The 23872-nt window shown below is 40.6% G+C and overlaps 1 protein-coding gene and 1 non-coding gene across 2 annotated transcripts; both read right to left on the bottom strand.

Annotated features, from left to right (window-relative positions):
• Positions 1–10562: 10562 nt before the first annotated feature.
• trnat-ugu (transfer RNA threonine (anticodon UGU)) lies at positions 10563–10635 on the bottom strand. The gene has a single exon. It is a non-coding gene; the product is annotated as a tRNA-Thr (tRNA).
• A 1093-nt stretch (positions 10636–11728) lies between these two features.
• hhipl1 (HHIP-like 1) lies at positions 11729–19807 on the bottom strand. Its single transcript, XM_053632351.1, has 9 exons — positions 19487–19807; positions 16601–17247; positions 16243–16386; positions 15740–16068; positions 15506–15632; positions 15118–15263; positions 13745–13826; positions 13094–13176; positions 11729–12541 (listed from the first exon to the last, which is right to left on the bottom strand). The coding sequence occupies exons 1-9, from the start codon at positions 19742–19744 to the stop codon at positions 11949–11951; spliced, it is 2409 nt and encodes an 802-aa protein (XP_053488326.1). The 5' UTR covers positions 19745–19807; the 3' UTR covers positions 11729–11948.
• Positions 19808–23872: the final 4065 nt, after the last annotated feature.

Here is a 23872-nt window from a genome sequence, read left to right as displayed (position 1 = left end):
TCTATCCATCCGTCCACTATATCCATCAAACATACTGCATTTATCCTTATAATCTATCTTCCATCCATCCATCCATCCATCCACTACATTCATAAAACATACTGTAATTATCCTTCTAATCCATCTTCCCTCCATCCATCCAGTCCATCTATCCATCCATTTATCCATCCACCCGTCCATCTAATCCACTTTGAGTTCAAATATGGAGTTGATGGAGTGGTCAGTGGTCATCTCTTTCACTACCCAAATATTTATATATGTATCCATCTATCCCAATATGGTCGTGTAATAAATATCCCTTGTCTAGTAGTACTACGTGAAGTTGTTGCCTGGACTTGTGTTACAATCCTGATGATCACACAAATGACCATTTTTATTTCTTTAAAGCTAAATAACATCCAATCACCTTACCTACGACTACTACCTACATCTATTTACAGTGCCCTCAGGATCGACCCAGGATCACTGAAAAACTTTATAGACAGCTAATTTCCTCATCTTAAGTTAGATCTGTCCAGCAGACCCAAGCAGCATGACCGTGGCAGTTCCACTTCAGCTCTTCTTCCATAACGGCTGTTATTTAACTTCAGAAAACAGCACAGACAATGCTCCGGTCAGTACGAGGTCGATCCGAGGGCTTCCGAGGCACAGCTGGTGTTTTTCTTTGTTGGGAATGCCGTTAGTGGTCTTGTAGAAAATGAGGACCAAAACTTTTTAAACTAAAAGTATTGTAACTAATGTAATCACCAAATACACTGTGTCGATGCTACCTCATGCTGTGTTTGAGAACTTTTCTCACACATTGAAGAAAATGCACGTTCAAAGCACATTTTAGATTTAATTTCATTTAAAAGTACTACATGCCGTGCTCCAGTCATCTTACATTTTATTGAATGCATAATATTTGTCATGCAAACGGTAACAACAAAGCCGTGTTTATGTGCTCTTTGAAGGGAATGTCAGCCGTCTGAACTGCCTCCGTGTCCCGCTGTGGCATTGCTTTTCTTCCAGTGGCAATAACAAGGAGAGGAAAATTAAGAATATTTATTGTAGGTCTGGGCATTATGGCGCCCATGCTAAAGCTATGCTTGGTGGGATCCGGACAAAGCTAACTCCACCTGTATCTGGCCCTGTTTGCAGTGAAAACACCCCCTCCTAACCCCCTGGAGAGGCGAGTGACTCCTACCCTTTGTCTCCAGCGAGTGGAGGAAACAAAAATAAATGAATGCGGAAGCGGTTACAGGACATTGGTCAAACATAAAGGACACTTTCCGGGGAGTGACTGCCACATTCATTATGTATAGGCTTGCTTCGTTTATGTACATGCCCTTTGCACTTTCTCATGTCTTACAAATCGATATGAAGGGTCTGTGTTAGCACGGTTCTTTTAAATAGGCTGCCTGGAGAAATTTGTGAACGCGTTAAAGCCTTGTAATACCAGTACAGATTCAAATAGATATACTATCAGTTCTTAAGCAAGAAGGTTTTTACACTGGTTTTTACACCAAATCAGCAAAGCGCTTGAAATTTAGTGCCTGAACCTTACTCGTTTTGTGTTGCACTGGCTAATATAACGTGGCTATAAACGATGCTACAAACATCATAGTCATAACTCTACGTCAAATTCGATTCTTTTTCAGGTAGGAGGCGTGGCCCAAAGTTTGAAGGTGGAGTTTAATGCGAGTACCGATATGGTCCCGGTTCCTTATTTACACATGCAATTGTGTCAGCCATATAATTCTTACTTGTAGCATTGTCACTCCAGTGCAAAACTAAAGAAGCAAGCTTCGCACGGCTTCGCTCACATGGTTTTTCGACACCTAATATGAGGTCTTCATTGGTGTTGTTGAAACGTGCAGGTTTACGATTGTGTTTGTTGCCTTACAACGCACAAGTTGTGCAGACGTGAGCAGGCCCACGGTCAGTGGGAACGGCATGTTTGAGAAGGACTTGTTTTACGACCGCTCTCGAGGCTGTAAAAGAACGAGAGAGGGAGATGCAAAACAGACCTACGAAAAGTGAGTCCAGATGGGGGCTGGGGGAACAAGCCGTGATGAGTCGAGATCAAAGCTCTCGGTTTAAGCTTGCTGCGGCTTCCTTCGCCAAAATCTAGGCCTTTCCTAACACAATGCGCCAGGCCTTAGAAAACAGCTGTCTTTTTTTTTCCTCTCGCATCGAATCGTACCATATCCATTAGGAATATTTCTGTTCTATTGACATGACACCTTGACACCAGTCTGTTGTAAACATTATTTAGTTACACCCGAGGACATCATGCGGTCTACCACTTTAACACGCGTCTGTTCTTGTATTTCTCTGTGTGTACTCCTTGCACTAAATGACCACCAACTGTTAATCAAAGCTAGCTCGGGCACACCAGAGAGGTTCGCTGGGTGTGAAGAAATCCAGCCATTAGCACATTTCTATTTATTTGCACAATAACCACTTCCCAGAACTGATATCATTTATTCCTTGCCCTGCTGGACAGCTTCCACGAGCAGAAGAAAGCCAGCAACAACTGGCAACCTGCTCATGAATGCTGAATGTCCCTGTAAAATTAATGTACGTTTCGATGGAAATACTGCACACGTTATACCTATACACGTCCCTGAATTGATCCGAAGAGATAGTACATAGGTTTAAAGGAGCGTTTTGTCATTTTGGGCTCCATACTATCTGTAAGGTGAACTGCATTGAGAACACTGAATGTCAGCAACATGATGTCAGCGAAAACATTACACTTTTTTTCTCCCCTGAAGCTGGCTTTTATTGAAACGAGGTGGAGCTCATAAAAAATAATAATAATAATAATTAAACAAAGACCTAAAACGAACTATCCAGATTCACTACGTGACAAAATTTTAAATCATGGATGGTAAAATATTTACGGAAAACCCAACAAAGGTGTTGGGCCACAGCTGTAGGAAAATAATCAACGATGGTGTAGTGAAGCAGATTTTACCGTTAGTGAACCAGATTTTACCTGGAGCCTATCCCAGGGAGCATCGGGCACAAGGCGGGGTACACCCTGGAAAGGGTGCCGATCCATCGCAGGGCACAAACACATACACATTCACACACTACGGACACTTTGGACACGCCAATCAGCCTACCATGCACGTCTTTGGACTGGGGGAGGAAACCGGAGTACCCGGAGGAAACCCCCGCAGCACGGGGAGAACACGCAAACTCTGCACAAACAGGGCCACGGTGGGAATCGAATCCCCAGCCCTGGAGGTGTGAGGCGAACGTGCTAACCGCTAAGCCACCGTGAGCCCAAGAACAGTGAATTAATATATGTAATATAAACTGTGATTTGCCTTGCTTGCCTGAACTAGTCTCAGAGCTGCTGTAATGTAATATTAATCAACACCTTCTGACTTAAGCATTGCGCTTTAATGGTTTAATTAAAGAATTAAGTAAAAGAGCATTAACGATGGGGTTATTTATTACACAGAGTCTGTCCGAGTTAAGAATTTCTTTAAATATAAATCATTACAAAATGTAAACATTAGGGGATAGACGAGTCCCCGAGAACAGTTGCAGATAATTGGGGCTGACATCACTGACCTGTGTGTTATTGCTCTCTCAAGAGTTCATGCAACACACAATCTCAGAGTAACACATAACGTCGAATCCTCAACGGGCCGAAGCTCAAATCAGCTGCAGCTGCGTGAGGGTCATATTTAGCGTAACGGATTTCAGCATCGTGACGTTGGCGCTCATAGACCACGCATTTGGTTATCATCACTCGCTCATGTATACACTCTCACACAGACTCTTATCTGACAACAAGTGGATGCTTATGGAAACATTCACACAAGGATACGCAGTGGTCCAGTTGTAAAAACTTTTCAGGTAGCGTTTGACCACCAGTCTTATTCTGGTGGGCATAAAAAAAAAAAAAAACCTGAACCATATCTTGCTAGTCAGAGTTGTAATGTATCTACATAATTAGTGATTACTGGTTAATTTTTGTACACTATTAAGTCTTTTGCTATATTTTAAAATGATTTTTAATATTTAATGCTTCATAATTCTTTTAAAATGATGTTTGATCAACGTTCGCGTACTGTATTTCACATTTTGGACATCAGACTAGGAGAAAATGAGAAAAAAAAAACCCCACAGACATTAAAAAGTGGAGCTACTCGCTTCAAGATGTGCCGTTGTGTTGACCCACTGAAAGAATGATGTCACTTCCAGGATGTGATGTCACTGCATTAAAAAAAAAAAGAACAGATCTTCGTTTGAAGACACAGTAACGAGACATGAACTTTCATCAGGTTTAGGATCATACCAAAATGCTTATTAACATAAAATATATATATTTTAACCTGGCATAGTTCAACATTTACTTTAGAAATACCATGAGAAATCATTAGAACTAATATTTAATAATACATTAAAACATGTTGAGGAACAAATATTAAATATACGAATATTGTTAAGTGGATATATTGCAATAACATACATATTTTCTTTTCTTTTTTTTAATGAAGAATGAAAATAAAGAAATACAGTGAACTGTTCTGGCTATATAAAATGCACCATATTGTAGGAAAGACCTGTAACAACATTTACACGTAACACAGTGCCAGATTAAATGCAACTAGAAAATGCATCCTGACTTGAGGTTCCATATAGTTCTTATAAAATTTAATATGTTTTGAAATGTAAGCCTTTAAGTACAGTAATACAGCAATTTACCTGAGGGTAGGAAATTATATATATATATATATATATATATATATATATATATATATATATATATATATATATATATATATATATATATATGACCTATACAGACTATGGAGGCTTTGTTAAATAAAGATGCTGGAGACACACACACACACACACTGCTTTTTTAGTAAAGGACCTGGCAGGCTGCTCATTGAAGGTCATTTTTGCTCTTCAGCAGGACACATGCAGGAAATCTGGGATTTCTTTCGGTTTGAGAAAGTAAACAGGTCTTTAACCATGAGGAGCTGGCAGACAGCCTCAACCGCCGATGTCAATGCACACAGCTCGCTTTTCACTGTACTTTAGCTCCAACGGCTATTATAACCAAGCCTGAGAGCCACTGCGGGTCGGAACTTAATCCCTCAGTGTCTAGAAGTTTACGTTCGTTCACCATCAGAGGTTTGATGATTAGGGTCGAGCTACATACCTACTGTATGTAAAATATTGTTTATAGACCGCAAAATCCACCATTATTTCTACACTCCCCACTAAAACTATCATTGTGTTAACGATCATTTCTCCAAATGGGTTTTCTGAGTTTCGCTAATGCTAAAGATGGTGACCTTTATGGATCTATCTTGCGTCAGAGAACAAGGTTTTCTTTATCAGAATGCTGGAACCAAAAAAAAAAAAAAGATTTGGATCAATTTTCCATCAAGGCCAAATTGATCTCTGATGAGCATCTGATTCGCTCACTCCACTTCCTGTGCAGGTGACGCCTCATCTTCTCCAGAGTAGTTTGGTGAGCCTGCTGAGTCCATTCATCATTCCTGTCTGAATCAGTAATGCGTGATCATTAGGGGCTCCAGATGCAGCCGTCTAGTCGAATACCTCACACATATGTCCAGTGTCTCCATTATCCCGTCTTGGACCTCACCGTCAATGAATTTATAGTAACACAGTGTGCTTAGAGAAGGATTTGTATTTTGATATTTAAGGGAAGGGTCAATCATTTTTAAGGACACTTTTTTATGTTATTTGGCCAAGCTCTCGTCACACTCCGCCAGCTTCAGTTAGGTATCTGGTCAGAGGAGAAACTCCAGTCTCCAAAGACTCGGAAAAACCACATGATGTGGCCCACCAACATTCAACCAATCAGGATAAAGGAAGTGTCTCTAATTGCTCATCAGCCATGTTGCCTGTCGATTTAGAAAGTTCTACATCTTGTACAAGCATTCAACTGTTTTAGCCTAGACTGGGTTCTGTATTTGTTTTAATTTTAAGACACCACATGTGAAAAGGGTCATTTAAAATAAACAAACAAAACAAAAAATAATTAAATAATGCATACGTTTGATAAATTGATACACTTGATAAAGTTAATAAAACCAAAAAACTAATCGTGTGATGTTGTTAAAATAATTAAAATATATTTATTACAAATATTTATTTCACTATTGAAGAGAAAGACTTTTTAAAGGGAAAAAGTCCCTTTAAATGAATTTAAAGGAATTTCTTTATTGTTAATCGAAAAAAATATAAATATTTTATGCCATAAAGTCTAACCGAAATCCCACAATAATTAACATTTGGTGTAAATTTCCTTTGAATGAACACGAACATGTAAAATTTCATAAATGCAGGAAGTAAACAGAGATTTTTGGTTCTGAATATTCAAAAAAAAACAAACTGATTTGGTGTTAAAATACAATGCAAGTATGATTTCCTTTCTAGTTTGAGTGTTTTATAAGATGTATAAATAAAATTTACATGTATATCACAATGACACATAATGGACATATCAGGAAAGTCTTTTCAGCCATACATAACAACATGATTGTGCAAAGTGGGCGGGGCTTAAAGTCTAAAAGTGTATTTTTTATATACATGTTTTGATTGATATTTTTTATTACTAACATGAGCAGACATGTTATAGATGAAATTATATCTGAGTATACCTGTCTTCAGAAAGACTAAGTTCTTCATGTAACATTTGGATAAGGAAATATAACCTAATGAGTCAACCAATATGCAAATGAGACTCTTTTCTCCGCGACGTCATCTGGCGACTTCTAGTGAGTTTCTGAGTGTACATTTTCCCCTGAAAAGAGTTGGCTAGAGTGCTGAGGATCTCACTACAGGGAAAAAGTTCGGGGGAAAATTAAAATATATCCCAATTTGGAGTGACAGCTCATTGGTGAGCCACTAGTGAAGAACTAGGGATGTTTCTTTTCTTTTTGCGTTAGCTGTCGCGCGCGCCTCAACCTGGCTGACAGGCTAAGTAAGTAGCTAGCTGCTAAAGTAACCATCAAACCATTACCTCACACGATAAAATTGTTTTTATTTATTTATTTATTCTAAATAACATTCATTTTATTTCGAGTTAAGCTGCAGGGCTAGCAAGTTAATATTAGCTAGTTCGTGTATGTAACCGAATGACTTTTATTGAACTTCAGCTAGCTAGCTATTGCTAGCTGATTTAATTACCTCAGAAAATCCCTGAACTGAGTCCTGAGAGAGAGAGAGAGAGAGAGAGAGTAAGTAAGTAAGTAAGTAAGTAGTGACTGAGGTAACAAAGCTAAGTAACACCCACCATTTTAAATCAAGCAGGAGTTTTCAAACTTTTTTTTAACCAGGTACACTTTAGTTACCTTTAGTTACCCTCACTTTAGTACACCTTAGATAGCTGTATTCATCCCAGAGTGAAATTCACATATTACCCCTGGTAAATACCCCCCCCCCCAAAAAAAAAACCCCCAAAACATTAGAAACCATCATAGAAGTTGTAATGGTTTTAATGTTTATAATGGGAATTGTATTGGTTTTACTGGAAACTGTAATGGTCGGATCCTTTTGGGTCTGTACTGGTAAACTGTTGCCTTCTATTGGTGGCATGTTATGTCTAATGGATACCATTAAGGACCAATAGAACACCTTGCCATTTGATAAAGGGTTTTATAGTTAAGTGATGGTTTATAATGGTATTTGTAGTGGAAACCATTAGAATTTCTGTGATTGGTTCTATTGGGTTTTTTTCAGCAGGGACAGCAGAACGGAGAGTTAGAAAGTATAGGCTACTAAAAATTGATTTAACATTATACATGAAATAAAACAAGAATAAGAGGTCAGTTCAATTCCATGGACCCCATAGGTACACATGAACACGTTCACCCCTAAGAAATATTTGGAATCTTCCACACGTCACATGTTCAACAGGAAGTTCTCGCATCATCTGAATTTCCTGAAGATCATGGGAAGAAGAAAAGTAAGTTCGCTCATTTCCCCCTGATTCTTGTTTATTTTCAGTGATACTGACTGATGAGGTCACTTTAAACGTACAAACCTGCTACTTTCAAATGGTAGACGGAAAGTAAATTATGAAATAAAAATGATCGTCATTTTAATGCAATTATTTCAAAAAGGAAGTCCTTAACGGGCGCATGATATTAGGACGAATGCTAGTTAACCGCGTTTTGTATATTTCTTAAACCAAAACTGATGTTGACTCATGCTATAGAACATTGATAAGAAGTTAATTGCTTAATTGTGTCTTAGTTTTTCTTAGTCCGCGCTATCCGTTGACCACCCAGATGTGAGAACTCGTGTGCGAGCCATCAAACGTTTGCACAAGACGTGCAAAAACATGTCGGCATGTTGGAGTGGCTGGAACTTTAAGGGTCTACCTATTGTCTGTTTTGTCCCCAGAGAAATCCAGCACTCAAGAGATGTTTATCGTTGACCCGTCACACTCTATGCCACACAGCTGACCTTGACGATTCCCATTCATCTGTCACGGTGGGAGAAGATAACTCACCTGGTTCTTTACAGAATGGATTGGATTTGTTCTATGAGAGGGCGGTAAACATAGACCTCCCATTGTTGACCCGATGTTTGCGGGTGACGCCAACCCTGGACCTTAGCACTGTTTATTTTCTTAATTGCTGCTTTATGTTCGTGTTTGTCAAGCTTTTACAGCAGTCATCCCCTGATTCCAAAGGTCTCCACATACCAGTCCGATCAGCCAGGAATGTGAGCAGGCCTGCAGCGTTTGAGAAACGCAAGTGGGCTCCTTCAGCTCACATCAAATGACCTCCATGCTTGAAAAAAAAAAAAAGCAAGTAATGGCTACACAAGAGTACTCCTTCCCTAATCTGGCATCCTCCTAAACTCCTCAGGAGGTTTTCACTCGTGTTGAGAGATGAGGAGGAGATGATACCGAGAAGAGACGGACCTCAAACTGTGAGTAAACAGCTGCATGTAGGATCGACTTCCAGCTTGGGGACAGATTCATCTCGAACCCCTAATCCCACTCGCTGATCCTGTCAGAGATCTCCTCTATTTATAGACAAGACAGACTTAAAGATGATAAAAAACCTAAGCTCTTTACTTATCAGATCAAATTCGTACATTTTTATGAAGTTGATGTACTTAGTAACTCGGATTATAACTCGTGATGTGCAATATGAGCGCTACTACATGTATTGGACTGATTTCAATTGGTGGGAAATTTCAAACACACGTCACATACCTCAGATATATACCTGAAAGTCCAGCCAAAGATGCTTCCCTGGTATGGCTTAACACAATAAACAAACAAACAAATACATAAATAGGCATCATAATGTATAGAGAAGCCTTTCTCCGTCAACGAGGCCTTGTGTTTAAGAGGCCCATGCGTCTGGCCCAGTGTTAATAATCAGCTGTCCATCAGCTGTGGAATCCTGCGATTCTCGCATCGTTGCCAATAAAGATGCAGTTCAGGTGCTTTCTGTCTTCGGCATGTGGGCAGGAGCCGCTGTGTAAACAGTCCTAACTGCAGAATAACACCAAGATTATTGAACATATTTCCATTGCTGGAAAGGTTCTGATAGAAAGGAGTCAGAACACACAGAGCATCAGAGGTTGCTGCGTATGGAGCTGCGTAGCTGCAGAGTGCCCATGCTGACCCCCTGTCCACCACCGAAAGCTCCTACAGTGGGCACATGAGCATCAGATCTGGACCATGGAGCAATGGAAGAAGGTGGCCTTGTCTGGTGAATCACGTTTTCCTTTACATCATGTGGAGGCCGGGTGCATGTGTGTGTGTGTGTGTGTGTGTGTGTGTGTGTGTGTGTGTGTGTGTCGCTTACCTGGTGAAGAGACGGCACCAGGATGTACTATGGGAAGAAGGCGAGCCGGCGGAGGCAGGGTGATGCTCTGGGCAATGTTCTGCTGGGAAATCTTGTGTCCTGGCATTCATGTGGATGTTACTTTGACACGTACAACCTACCTAAACATTGTTGCAGTCCAAATTCACCCCTCCATGGTAACGGTATTCCCTAATATCAGCGGCCTCTTTCAGCAGGATAATGCTCCCTGTTAGACTGCAAAAACGCACACAATGTTATGTAGTATCAATATAAAAATGTCATTAAAAAAGGGTGATAGAAAATCATTAAGGGCTGTCTATTGTGAGAAAATGCTGTAGTGTTATTACAGTACAGTGCACCAGCGCCACCTGTTGGTGATATATTGACTTACACTCCTGTACTCCTGTTTCACCAGTAGATGGCCTTACAACTTCACTTTTAAATGATTGAACAACCTTTTCTGAGCGTTTTAAAAATAAAATAAGTCCTGGGGAGAATAAAAGACAAAAGCATAATAAGCTAATATGTTATTACATTGTAGTCTGTTAGTATCAGTGTCAGAACATTAGTATTATATTTAAATATCGTGATGTAATGCGTTATTGCATCTCATAGAAGTACCATATTGTAGAAACCTGGTCCTGGAGAACACTTGGTTCAAACAATTATCTAATGTTCCAATCTAATTATCATAATTTTAAACATTTATTTTATTAAGAAGATAAAAATAACAATTAAAAAAGGTCGAGGCCCCAGCGAGGATCGAACTCGCGACCCCTGGTTTACAAGACCAGTGCTCTAACCACTGAGCTATGGAGCCATGCATGCGAGCCGAACAAATATGCTTATAAGTCCAAACTAATATTTATCTTCTAGTCAATGATTTTTAAATTACATTTAGCTTTCGTGTTATATTATAGTGCTACATCGTCTTAATCGTGGCCTGCGCTAGCTTAGCTAGCTGTAACCACTGGATGTGGGAGGCGATCACAAAAGAGTCGATTCTTTAACAATTCATTCAGCTCTAGTTTGCATGCTAATGAAATAAAGTGATAAAGTAAGATATTTCACTCTCACTGTCTGACACAGACCTACCCGTTCCCTCACCATGATGACGAGTCGGCTGGAATTAGTTTAACGACATGCGAATTTTATTATGTGAATCTATACCTGTCATTCTGAACATCGGGAATCAATATCAGAGTCGACTCCATAAACATCGTTCACTCCAAAATTCGGTTCTTCACTTTAATTTGAGAGTCGCCATGGTTTAGATTCGATTCTATAGAGTGAAAACGACTCTGGTTGTTTGCATACAGACTAAATAAAGTGCTCATTTGTTTACCAAAAATCGACTCCTGTGATCAAAACATCTAGACTTAGAATCAGAATAAGAGTCGTCTCAAAAAAACGACTCCTGAATGAACCAGAGTCGGAGTCGACTCCAGAACAGCCCTAGGATTCACTACAACCAAGACAGCGCAAACACTGCTTTAGTTAAACTAAATCTCTCAAACTAAACGGCGTTTAAATACTCCAGTGCTTGTTTGTATAAGTTATAATAAATACTTTGTATTAACTTAACACTTAGCCTACCTATTACTTGTGCAGCAAGTGTTAGCTAGCTAGCAACAGCGCTAGCAACTATTTCATAACACCAGCATTTCTTTCGACGATTCCGGGATAATAAGATATTATTTAAATGTTTAATATACCTTAACCATTTACATTGGTTACAGACTGTAAACAGTCTAAAATGTAATTGAAAACAATCCACAAATTCAAGAGTCTACTTAACAAACCGTCACAAACAGTTACAAACAATTAGCAACGGTTAGCTATAAAATGTTGTAAATAACATTAAATTATTTGCATGTTTTATGAAATAACTTCATAATCGAGATTTGTGTTAATTCATATAATTACTTTATTTCAATATATAATACAAAATCCAAGTATTCACATACATGTATTTGCTTCATTAAACATGATGGAGCTCAGTTACACGTTCATTAACGGTTATTGTGACATTTCTCATTATTTCAGTTGATGAGGTAGACCTATGTGCTATTTTTTTTTCACAATTTACGTCTGTTTCTCCATCTGTATTTCACACAGAGGCCGTCCTGAATGCTAATATTCGACTTGTTCTGAATTGCTGCATATGACGCCTGCGTCCTCGTGATGACCGCAGTTGTGTATGCCTACACCTGAATGCTGGCAATTCAGAAGGGTTTCCTCTGTTCCCTCACACTGCACGTCATCCAGAAGTATCCTCAGATGCTTCCCTTCCCCAAACTCGGCATTTCTAGAGGCTTTGAGAGCGTAGCTGAATCCTAGCTGTCGACACACCACTGCGGCGTTTTGGGTGTTCCAGAGATCATCGCAGACGGTCCCCCATTCCCCGTTGGCGTAGATTTCCACTCTGCCACGGTCTTTCCGGCCTTGCTCATCTCCCATCAGTCTCACCGCACCATTTTCAGACTTCTTAACTTTTTTCCGTCTGCCTTTACGGGAATGTCTAGGTGTGGCCTTGGTGGTAGTGGTTGTAGTCGTCGGAAATGGTGTGGTCATACCCATGGTGTCCTCCTCTTGTCTTAGGATGTCCAACAACTCCTGAATCCAATCTTTTGTCGTTTCATGCGGAGGTTCTGTTGGTTTGTTTTCAAACTCAGCTGTTTCTGAGAGTCGTGGTCGTTTTGTTGGTATTTCAACGCCAATTAATGCTTGGGAGAGATGTATTAAAATTGTTTAATAAGACTTTGAAAAGATATAATAATGCTACACTGTCAGAAATAAAGTGGGGTGGTACCATTAAGCGGGCAAGTTTTGTAAATTTACCTGGCAAAGTGCACGTGTTTTAGTCGTAATCATACATTTAATATACCACAATACCGAATGATACCACGATATCCTCATAGCTAATCGCGGCCATGATGTGTCGTACCTTTAAATATCTTTTCTCGATTAAAGGTTAATCAGTGCAGGTACCTTAAGTTATTTTTAAAAGAACACTACTTTCACATTTCCAACTGAAAGATGCACATAAAATGTATAAAAGGTGCATTCTTAATGGTACCACTTCAGTGACAAGCAAAAGTACAGCCTGGTACCGCTATTTCTGTGAGTGTAATGTTATTAGCTCGTAGTTAATTACACTAGTAGTACATTCAGAAAACATTGTCGAAACCAAGGAGAGCACTGCCAAGATATACTTTTTCTAAACAGAACACTACTTAGGAATATAATTATTATTAAGAACAAGCCAGAAGACCTACTTTCCTTTGGCTTGAATGCTACAAGCCTGCTCTTGACTTGCACTGGAAGGGGGGTGTAATGACATTTTCCAGGTGGAGCACGTCTGTAATAAAGCACGCAACACTCTTTTATCTGTTCACGGACCGACACGACCGTGTGTTTTTAACTCATCATGGCTTCAATACAGAATTTCAAGAGTATTGAAATGAATGTGGAGAAGAAAAGCTGCAAACAGTGAAAGAAAGAGAAAACAGCTGTGTGGAAGTTGGCCAGTGGACTTAATCTGTGCCAGAAAGAGAGTAAGATTTAGATGACAGCTCTGTGCTGCGCTGCCAAAGCCGGGCTTTTGACCCTTTTTTTTTTCTTTTTCTTTTTTTTTTAAGTTTTCACAGACTGTACAGTAGGTACAAGCCAATCTTTTCATGCCTTTGGCAAGTGAAGACAGAAATCCATTGTACATTAAAATCAACAACCCAAATTAAAAACTTCACGATTCTTTGTCAGCATGCTTTCAACTTCTTTTTTTAGTGATTTGTACAACAGAATTATGAGCAGATGCTAAATTCCGGGAAAGAAACGTCATGCTTCATGCCGGTAAGAAGGAAATCATGCTGATTCTGCAAATTCGGCATTGTGGTTTACATGCAGTGCAGCGGCGAAAAAATCCTTACCGTGACGGATCGACGATTTTATACACAACCCCGGTGGGTGACGTTGCACTTGGAACTTCAGTAGACAGGAAGTAGAGTTCACCTAATCACAGTGCAGCGTTCATTAGAGCACTGGTTCTATAATTTATTTATTTATTTTTGTTCTAATTCAGTGTAACAATTACTCAAATATTACAGGACACAGTATGTGAGCTGGAAAAGGAATAATTAGTTTGATTTCAATACCATCCCAAGTGTATTTATTTATTTATTTATTTATTTATTTATTTATTTTTCAGTGATTGCATGAATCTACAGTAATGCACCAGAAAGTAATCATCCCCAGCCTTGCTTCTTCGTGATATGGAACAAATTTTGTGGACACCTGAACATCACATCCATATGCGGTTCTTCCGCTAACAGTTCCCACAAAGTTTGAAGCACACAATTGTATAGAATGTCTCTGTATGCTGTAGCATTACAGTTTCCCTTCACTGGAACTAAGAGGCCCAAACCTGTTCTAGCATTACTCAAGAAGAACTCGAGTGTCCTGCACAGAGCACTGACCTCTCAACCCCACTGAACACCTTTGGAATAAACTGGAATGCCGACTGCACCCCAGGCCTCCTCAACATCTCAACATCAGTGCCTGACCTCACTAATACTCTTGTGTCTGAATGAAGACAAATCCCTACAGCCACGCCCCAAAATCTAATGGAAAGCCTTCTCAGAAGAGTGGATCTTATTATAACAGCAAAGAGGGATTAAATCTGGAATGAGACGTTCAGCAAGCACATATGGGTGTGATGGTCAGGGGTGCACATACTATTAGCACCAACGGTGCTGGAACACTATTGCGTTTGTTAGGATTTTTCTTCTTCTTCTGATTCTCTGCTAAAAATGGTATTGAGAGCAAAGGCTATAAGTCATAGAACCACCAAATGTGGAGGAACGGTGCAGTATGGCCCCCTCTACTCAGGCACACGAAGGGACCCACACAGGCCTGATAATGGTGCAATAGTTTAAGGTTTGACATTTACGTCCTATAAAGAAAAAATTCTTCCCACTTATTCCTTGGGTTCTCGTTCTCCCAAGCAAAAAAGCCTCAAGAACCATTTAGCCCCACCCACTTAGAGTTTGAGCTAATTTGCATAATTACCGTGCTGTACATTTTCCCATCTTTCCTTTTTGCCACCAAATAATTAACCATAAGTACTGAATGACCATTTGACAAAAAAAAAAATGGTGGTCTCTGACTTCCGAACAATACTGTAAGTGATGCAAAGTAATGCAAATGCACCTCTGTCTATGTAAAACCATGCCTTCAACCATAAAACTATCAATCAGAGTGGCAGCAGATTAGAAATGATGTACAGGTTATTTCGGATTCCTACCTGCTTCATCCTCACCAAAAGAAATGACATACGGGTAGTAATTGTTAATGAGGCCTGGAAACGCACAGGTCTGGCCCAAGCCCATGCAGATCTCACTGTACTCCCATCGGCGTGTGTTACGGTTCTCCTTTAGGCTCATCAAGCGTCTGCAGGAAACACACAGTGAAGTCATTTTGGTCATGAAAAGTCAGCTGTGTGTTTATAATAAACCCATTATACTTTAATAAACCCAGGTTATACTTTCGAGAACCACGGCAGAACACGTACACCAGGACAGAATTACTCAGTCAATAAGTTAATAGTAATAATAATACTGTACATGAGTCATTTTCTTTGTACACGTCTTTGACTCACACGTGCAACGTGAGAGACTTTTTTTAAAACGTACCCACTCATAAAATCTCCGAATATGTACATTCCGTTTAAATTGGGGTATTCACAGCCTCGGTAGACGTATCCTCCTGTTACCGATTTCCCCATCTTATGAGGATATGCGTAAATCGGAAGAACATCGCCTGAAAACAAAGAAAAAATAAAGACAGGAAATGGCATTGTAATGATTTCAGTAACAGCGCCGAGCAGGAATGCTTCAGTTCTAACAGTCTTTTCATAGGAAGCCCACCTAAAGAGCTGTTGGCACACAGTTTCTTGTCATAACAAGAGAAGCCTTCTTTTGCTCTCCAGCCATAGTTCCTGCCTTTCTCCACCAGATCAACCTCCTCGTATTTATTCTGGCCCACGTCGCCGCAGAAGATGCGTCCTTTGCCGTCCTTGGTGAAAGGGTCGCCTCTGTCCACAGAGCACCTCCACATGTTCCTCACGCCGTAGGCATACACTTCAGGCCGAGCGTCGCGCTCGTGCACAAACGGGTTGTCAGGAGGGATTTTGTACAGCGGTCCCTTCTCGTTATCGTCCACGTCGATGCGGAGGACCTTACCCAGCAGAGCAGACCTAGAAATAAATCACAAAGACATTAGATCGGGTACATTTTGGCTGTTCATTTAAACCATCGAGCCATAAAAGAAAATTGTTCGCTTATTTTTTAAGTTACTGGGGACTTCGCTTGTAAGAAATTCAGTAAACAACTCAGTAAGGATAACTTACTTTTTAATTATCCAGACTTACTTGTTTTGCGCATTCCCAAATTTTCCAAAAGGGTCTCCGGCCATGCCACCGTCACCAGTGAAGATGTACAAGTAGCCATCATCAGCAAAGAGCAGCTGGCCTCCGTTGTGATTCGAAGCAGGTTCATCGATCTCTAATATAACTCTGAGAAAACAACGAGTGATTCGACGAGGCACATGACACATCTGGCAGTTCCCAAAAACACTTGAGTGTACAAGTAAACGCACTACGTGTCTGATTTCGTGTGGTTTTGTGGCTTTCAGAGTACAGAAATGTCCTTCCTGATGAAATCAGATATGTCTTTTACAGAAGCAAAACCGCTCTGAAGGTATGTGCATGATTAAGTAGAAGATCTTACCTTTCAGAAGTATGGTCAACAACGTTCATATCTGCAGCGGAGATCCGAAACTCGCTGATTCGGATCCTCTCGTCGAAGCCCACCTCGACGGAGTAGTAGACGTAGAGCTTTCCGTTGTACTTAAACCTGGGATGGAAAGCGAGACCCAGGAATCCCCTTTCATCGCCTTCCCATGGAGACGTCAGCACAGTCTTCGTGATGTTCAAAAATGGCTTCCCCAACTTCGACTTATTTGGAAGATACACCCAAACCAGGCCGACTTGCTCTGCGATAAAGAACCTGTGTGTGCCGTCGTTGGCGTGCACCATAGCTAAAGGGTTCCTAAGTCCGTTAGCTACTTCCTCCAAGCACAGCTGGAGGCAGCCATCTCTATCCGCCGTGACGCGTCCCAGGTTTTTGTTCAAGACCTCGTTGCTCAGGACGCGAGGGAAGCAGTAGTCTGAATCGTCCAGCTCCAGATACCGACAGAGTCTGGTGCGGTCGTGCTCTAGCTGTGACAGGCGTGGGTCGTCTGACAGCAGAGGAATGGTGGATCTGCATTTAGAGTAGAAAATGGAGCAGTAGTCTGGACAGAGTCCTGGAATGGATCTCAGGGGTGTACTGGGATCTTCAGCATCAAAAAGATGAGCAGCGTATGGTGAGCATTCCTGATGCGAGAAAACGGGAAAGAGTGAGCAGGGAGCTCCGGGAATTGCGGAAAGTCCAATACATTTGTTCTGTACGTACACAAATGATTCGATACTCCTTAAAGCTAAGGACTCAGTAAACAAGACAAAATGTGTACAAGTTTTAGGCTGTTTGATTACAGCAGTGTGTCAAAATCAGCCATAACATCTCAACTCAAAACCAAATAATTCCTTTTTTACCATGTGTGATTTCTGTCTGCGACAAATCAGGCCAAAAAGTCATACAGTGCAAATCCAGCTTGAGCTGTAGCAGCAGACATGCCATGGTAATTATTTTGTTTTTCTGCTCGAGCAGAGATAAGGTAATCCCAAAGGACACACTGGGAATACTCACTGTTTTGGGTTTGTCGTTTAAAGTGACGGCTTGCCGTATGGAAGACAAAATAAATGAGTGGAACACATTATGACGGACAGAACAACACGGCACAGCTTCGAACAGGAAATCATTTTTTTCACCCCACTTTACTCGTCTCTATTTAAAGGGACATCGACACGAAATTCACAGCTGGAAATGAGCCATCTAAGTCCTCGACGTTCTCTCAAAATGTGGTTCAGAGACCATCAGGGGTCAGTGAGGTTTAGCCAATGGTTCTGGATTCATTATTATTATTAAGGCTATTTTAAAGGCATATGACAGCATAGATAGTACTTAACAAGGTCATGGTGCATGCAAGGTCTTCTCATGCATGGGTTCTTTGGGTTGTAAACACTTCTAGGTTTCTACAAGTGGTAGTGCATGCAAATCATCTGGTTTTTAAGGGTTAGAACTTCCAAGGGTTCCTTTGAAGCACCAAACTAAGAACCCAGTTCAAAATAGTTTTGTAGATTTAGATCCCAAATGAATAAACCAGACGTTTGGAGGAAAAACAGTGATGAGGAAGAACTCCCTCTGGTTCTTTAGATGAACCAAAATCAAAATGGCACCCATCCTGTAAATAATAATAATTCCTTACATTTATATAGTGCTTTACATAGTATGGGGGGATCTCCTCAACCACCACCAGTGTGTAGCATCCACCTGGATGATTCGACAGCAGCCATAATGCACCAGAACTCCCACTACACACCAGCTAATGGTGGAGAGGAGAGTGATGTAGCCAATTCAGAGATGTGGATTATTAGGGGGCCATGATAGAGAAGGGCCAATTTCATCAGGGTTATACCCCTACTTTTTTACAATAAGTGTTGTGGGATTTTTAATGACCCCTGCTGGTATCACTAATACCACTTCCAGCAGCAACCTTAGTTTTCCCCTAGAGGCCTCCCATCCAGGTACTGGCCAGCCTCAACCCTGCATAGCATCAGTGGGAAACCAGGCAAGCGCTGCAGGATGATACAGCTCAGCAATCTGTCCTGGGTGACACCGGATAGTGGGATTATAAACCATTTACAAATGATCCACGACAAACATCCTTTCAAGAGTGCTGAAAGGATGTTCAGTACGAGCAGATTCCTGAATCCCGGGATGAACACAGGGTAGTCTTTACGATTACAGCAGCAGTTTTTAGGTGCAAACCTACAGCATCCGGATGAGATTATGCACTCAACCTTGGGAAATAAACCATTTTGGGGAGGTGCGACCTTTAGGGCATCCTTCAAGGGACCATTCTCAGCAATCTTTCTACACTCTTAAAAATATAGGTTCTTTAACGGTTCTTCACAGCGCCATAGGTTCTGCAAAGAACCTTCTTCTTGTCAAGGACCATTTTTCATTGTATAGGGTTCTTGAGTTGAGCTGTATGGTTCTTTGGCGATTAAAGAAATTCTTTATGGTTCATTATAGTTTTTGTTTTTTTTTTCGGAACAGGGTATTGGTTCTTCAACGTATCACCCGTTGACAGGTTAAAGTGAACCCTATAAGGTTCTTTGTGGGACTGGAAAAGGTTCTTCTTTCACCACTCTCTCCTAAGAACCTTACTTTGGTTCCTTAAAGCACTAACTAAGGTGTTTTTTTTTTGTTGTTGATAAAACGGTTCCTTGTGGAACTGCTATGAAGAACCATTTCTGGGTTCTTTAAAGCACCAGTAAATAGACGGTTCTCTAAAGAACGTGAGAGTAAATGGTTCTTAATAATAATAATAATAATAATAATAATAATAGTCTTAAATATGTATGATGGTTTTGCCTATTTTTAATGAGATTTGAATATTTGGATTGTGTGTGTGTGTGTGTGTGTGTGTGTGTTGTCTACTGTACTGACCTGACACAGAAGGTCTTGCACGTACCCGGCACAATTCTCATAGCCGTAGTAGTCGAAGTTGTCCAGGATGCGGTAAAACTTCTTCATGAGCTCCTGGTCTCTGGCGAAGTCGCAGCAGCCGAAGTGTTTGTACATGACGCAGAACTGCAGCTCCTGCAGCGGCTGAAACGGCGGCTTGAAGTCCAAACACTGCGGGTGCGAGCGCACAGGTGCGAAACATAACAACCCCGACAAATACAGCAAAATCAGACGGAGCATTGTGTTTCCTTTGACCAGATCCTTAACTTCGCACACACACACACACACAGGAGTTATGTAAGCGGCTCACTGCGCTTTCTGTCCTCACTGCACTTTGAACGCGCATGGAGAGTTTGTACTGTAAATGATCTGACGTGGTGGGGTTTTATTTATTTATTTATTATTTTATTTTTTATTTTTTACACTTCCACCATTTCGTGCTGGGAAAAAAAAAAAAATCAACATTCGCTTTCTTCTCCACGGGTTTCTCAGACCTCCAGGTCCTACCGCGTTGCCAAGTCTTTTCCAGGAAACGTCGCCAAATCCAGTCTCCGCAAAGGTCGCCAAAAATGACGCGATCTGTTCATTTGCATAGCTTATTCACCGCCTCGCCAGGATCATCTGCGTGTGAAAACGTGTTGCACGTGTTGCATGAAGATAGGAAGAATTTCCTCGAGACACCTAGAGTATAGAATCGAATAGAAATAGATCTGTGTCCCAGTGGAAAATAATACAGTGTTCATATCTTGCGGAAAGAAGTCGTCTTTGGTCACGGCACCACGGACCTTAAAGTAAAAACAAAATAGAGTAGAATAGTACCGAGTAGACTAGAACCGAGTCGAGTAGTGTAGAGTATAACAGAGTACACTAGAACAGAATAGGGATGTATCAGAATAGACAATCGATAGGTAGAAAACTTTATATATCTTATAGTAGATTAGAGCCGAGTAGAATTGAGTACACAGACTAGAGTAGAACCGAGGAGAGAAGAATAGAGTAGGGTAGGATAGAGTAGAATAGCATGAAGTAGAATAGAGGAGAGAAGAATAGAGCTGAGTAGAATTGAGTACACAGACTAGAGTAGAACCGAGGAGAGAAGAATAGAGCTGAGTAGAATTGAGTACATAGACTAGAGTAGAACCGAGGAGAGAAGAATAGAGCTGAGTAGAATTGAGTACACAGACTAGAGTAGAACCGAGGGAGGAGAATAGAGCTGAGTAGAATTGAGCACACAGACTAGAGTAGAATAGAGCTGAGTAGAATTGAGTGCACAGACTAAAGTAGAACAGAGTAGAGAAGAATATAACTAAGTAGAATTGAGTACACAGACTAGAGTAGAATAGAGCTGAGTAGATTTGAGTACACAGACTAGAGTAGAACCGAGGAGAGAAGAATAGAGCTGACTAGAATTGAGCACACAGACTAGAGTAGAATAGAACTGAGTAGAATTGAGTACACAGACTAGAGTAGAATAGAGCTGAGTAGAATTGAGCACACAGACTAGAGTAGAATAGAACTGAGTAGAATTGAGCACACAGACTAGAGTAGAATAGAACTGAGTAGAATTGAGCACACAGACTAGAGTAGAATAGAACTGAGTAGAATTGAGCACACAGACTAGAGTAGAATAGAACTGAGTAGAATTGAATACACAGACTAGAGTAGAATAGAGCTGAGTAGAATTGAGTACACAGACTAGAGTAGAACAGAGTAGAGAAGAATAGAACTAAGTAGAATTGAGTACACAGACTAGCGTAGAATAGAGCTGAGTAGAATTGAGTACACAGACTAGCGTAGAATAGAGCTGAGTAGAATTGAGTACACAGACTAGCGTAGAATAGAGCTGAGTAGAATTGAGTACACAGACTAGCGTAGAATAGAGCTGAGTAGAATTGAGTACACAGACTAGCGTAGAATAGAGCTGAGTAGAATTGAGTACACAGACTAGCGTAGAATAGAGCTGAGTAGAATTGAGTACACAGACTAGCGTAGAATAGAGCTGAGTAGAATTGAGCACACAGACTAGAGTAGAACAGAGCTGAGTAGAATTGAGTACACAGACTAGAGTAGAATAGAGCTGAGTAGAATTGAGTACACAGACGAGAGTAGAATAGAGCTGAGTAGAATTGAGTACACAGACTAGCGTAGAATAGAGCTGAGTAGAATTGAGCGCACAGACTAGCGTAGAATAGAGCTGAGTAGAATTGAGCACACAGACTAGCGTAGAATAGAGCTGAGTAGAATTGAGTACACAGACTAGCGTAGAATAGAGCTGAGTAGAATTGAGTACACAGACTAGCGTAGAATAGAGCTGAGTAGAATTGAGTACACAGACTAGCGTAGAATAGAGCTGAGTAGAATTGAGCACACAGACTAGCGTAGAATAGAGCTGAGTAGAATTGAGTACACAGACGAGAGTAGAATAGAACTGAGTAGAATTGAGCACACAGACTAGAGTAGAATAGAACTGAGTAGAATTGAGCACACAGACTAGCATAGAATAGAACTGAGTAGAATTGAGTACACAGACTAGAGTAGAATAGAGCTGAGTAGAATTGAGTACACAGACTAGCGTAGAATAGAGCTGAGTAGAATTGAGCACACAGACTAGCGTAGAATAGAGCTGAGTAGAATTGAGCACACAGACTAGCGTAGAATAGAGCTGAGTAGAATTGAGCACACAGACTAGCGTAGAATAGAGCTGAGTAGAATTGAGCACACAGACTAGCGTAGAATAGAGCTGAGTAGAATTGAGCACACAGACTAGAGTAGAATAGAGCTGAGTAGAATTGGGTACACAGACTAGAGTAGAACAGAGTAGAGAAGAATAGAACTAAGTAGAATTGAGTACACAGACTAGCGTAGAATAGAGCTGACTAGAATTGAGCACACAGACGAGAGTAGAATAGAACTGAGTAGAATTGAGCACACAGACTAGCGTAGAATAGAGCTGAGTAGAATTGAGCACACAGACTAGCGTAGAATAGAGCTGAGTAGAATTGAGCACACAGACTAGCGTAGAATAGAGCTGAGTAGAATTGAGCACACAGACTAGAGTAGAACAGAGCTGAGTAGAATTGAGTACACAGACTAGAGTAGAATAGAGCTGAGTAGAATTGGGTACACAGACTAGAGTAGAACAGAGTAGAGAAGAATAGAACTAAGTAGAATTGAGTACACAGACTAGCGTAGAATAGAGCTGACTAGAATTGAGCACACAGACTAGAGTAGAATAGAACTGAGTAGAATTGAGTACACAGACTAGCGTAGAATAGAGCTGAGTAGAATTGAGTACACAGACTAGCGTAGAATAGAGCTGAGTAGAATTGAGCACACAGACTAGCGTAGAATAGAGCTGAGTAGAATTGAGCACACAGACTAGCGTAGAATAGAGCTGAGTAGAATTGAGCACACAGACTAGCGTAGAATAGAGCTGAGTAGAATTGAGCACACAGACTAGAGTAGAACAGAGCTGAGTAGAATTGAGTACACAGACTAGAGTAGAATAGAGCTGAGTAGAATTGGGTACACAGACGAGAGTAGAATAGAGCTGAGTAGAATTGGGTACACAGACGAGAGTAGAATAGAGCTGAGTAGAATTGGGTACACAGACGAGAGTAGAATAGAGCTGAGTAGAATTGAGTACACAGACTAGCGTAGAATAGAGCTGAGTAGAATTGGGTACACAGACGAGAGTAGAATAGAGCTGAGTAGAATTGGGTACACAGACGAGAGTAGAATAGAGCTGAGTAGAATTGGGTACACAGACGAGAGTAGAATAGAGCTGAGTAGAATTGGGTACACAGACTAGAGTAGAATAGAGCTGAGTAGAATTGAGTACACAGACGAGAGTAGAATAGAGCTGAGTAGAATTGGGTACACAGACGAGAGTAGAATAGAGCTGAGTAGAATTGGGTACACAGACGAGAGTAGAATAGAGCTGAGTAGAATTGAGCACACAGACTAGAGTAGAACAGAGAGAAGAATAGAGTAGGGTAGAATAGAGTAGAATAGCATGAAGTAGAACAGAGGAGTGCAGCTAAACCAGCAGCTAAACACAAGAGTCACGATACTCTACACACAGAAACCCAACAGTGTCCTGACTGATCTTATAACAGTCTTATAAAATAATTCATTTGTTTATACCGATCGGAAATGCCAGATAAGTCGAATTCCGTAATGAATTCTAATCGACGTCGTTCAGAAGAGTTCACCCGTAAAGCATTTTTGTGACAATATCTATTGTAAAATAAATAAATAAAGCCTCTTTAGTTACAAAAATCGAATTGGAAATCCACTCATTCACAAGTAAGTGAAATGTCATGTACCCCAGTGACTTTTTTCCTAATACTGCAAATCCAGTGTGTT

This window comes from Ictalurus furcatus, chromosome 9 (assembly GCF_023375685.1).
Source record: "Ictalurus furcatus strain D&B chromosome 9, Billie_1.0, whole genome shotgun sequence".
Lineage (NCBI taxonomy): Eukaryota > Metazoa > Chordata > Actinopteri > Siluriformes > Ictaluridae > Ictalurus > Ictalurus furcatus.
Note: the sequence above shows the minus strand (reverse complement) of the source record. Positions and strands in the feature narration are given on the sequence as shown.

Excerpts from the sequence above, each read along its gene's own strand:
- hhipl1 (XM_053632351.1), bottom strand. The coding sequence starts at position 19,744 with ATGCTCCGTCTGATTTTGCTGTATTTGTCGGGGTTGTTATGTTTCGCA. Across the intron at positions 15,633-15,739 it reads GTGTGCCAACAGCTCTTTAG|GCGATGTTCTTCCGATTTAC; the intron begins GTGGGCTTCCTA and ends CTTTGTTTTCAG. Across the intron at positions 15,264-15,505 it reads TTCGGAGATTTTATGAGTGG|ACGCTTGATGAGCCTAAAGG; the intron begins GTACGTTTTAAA and ends TGTTTCCTGCAG.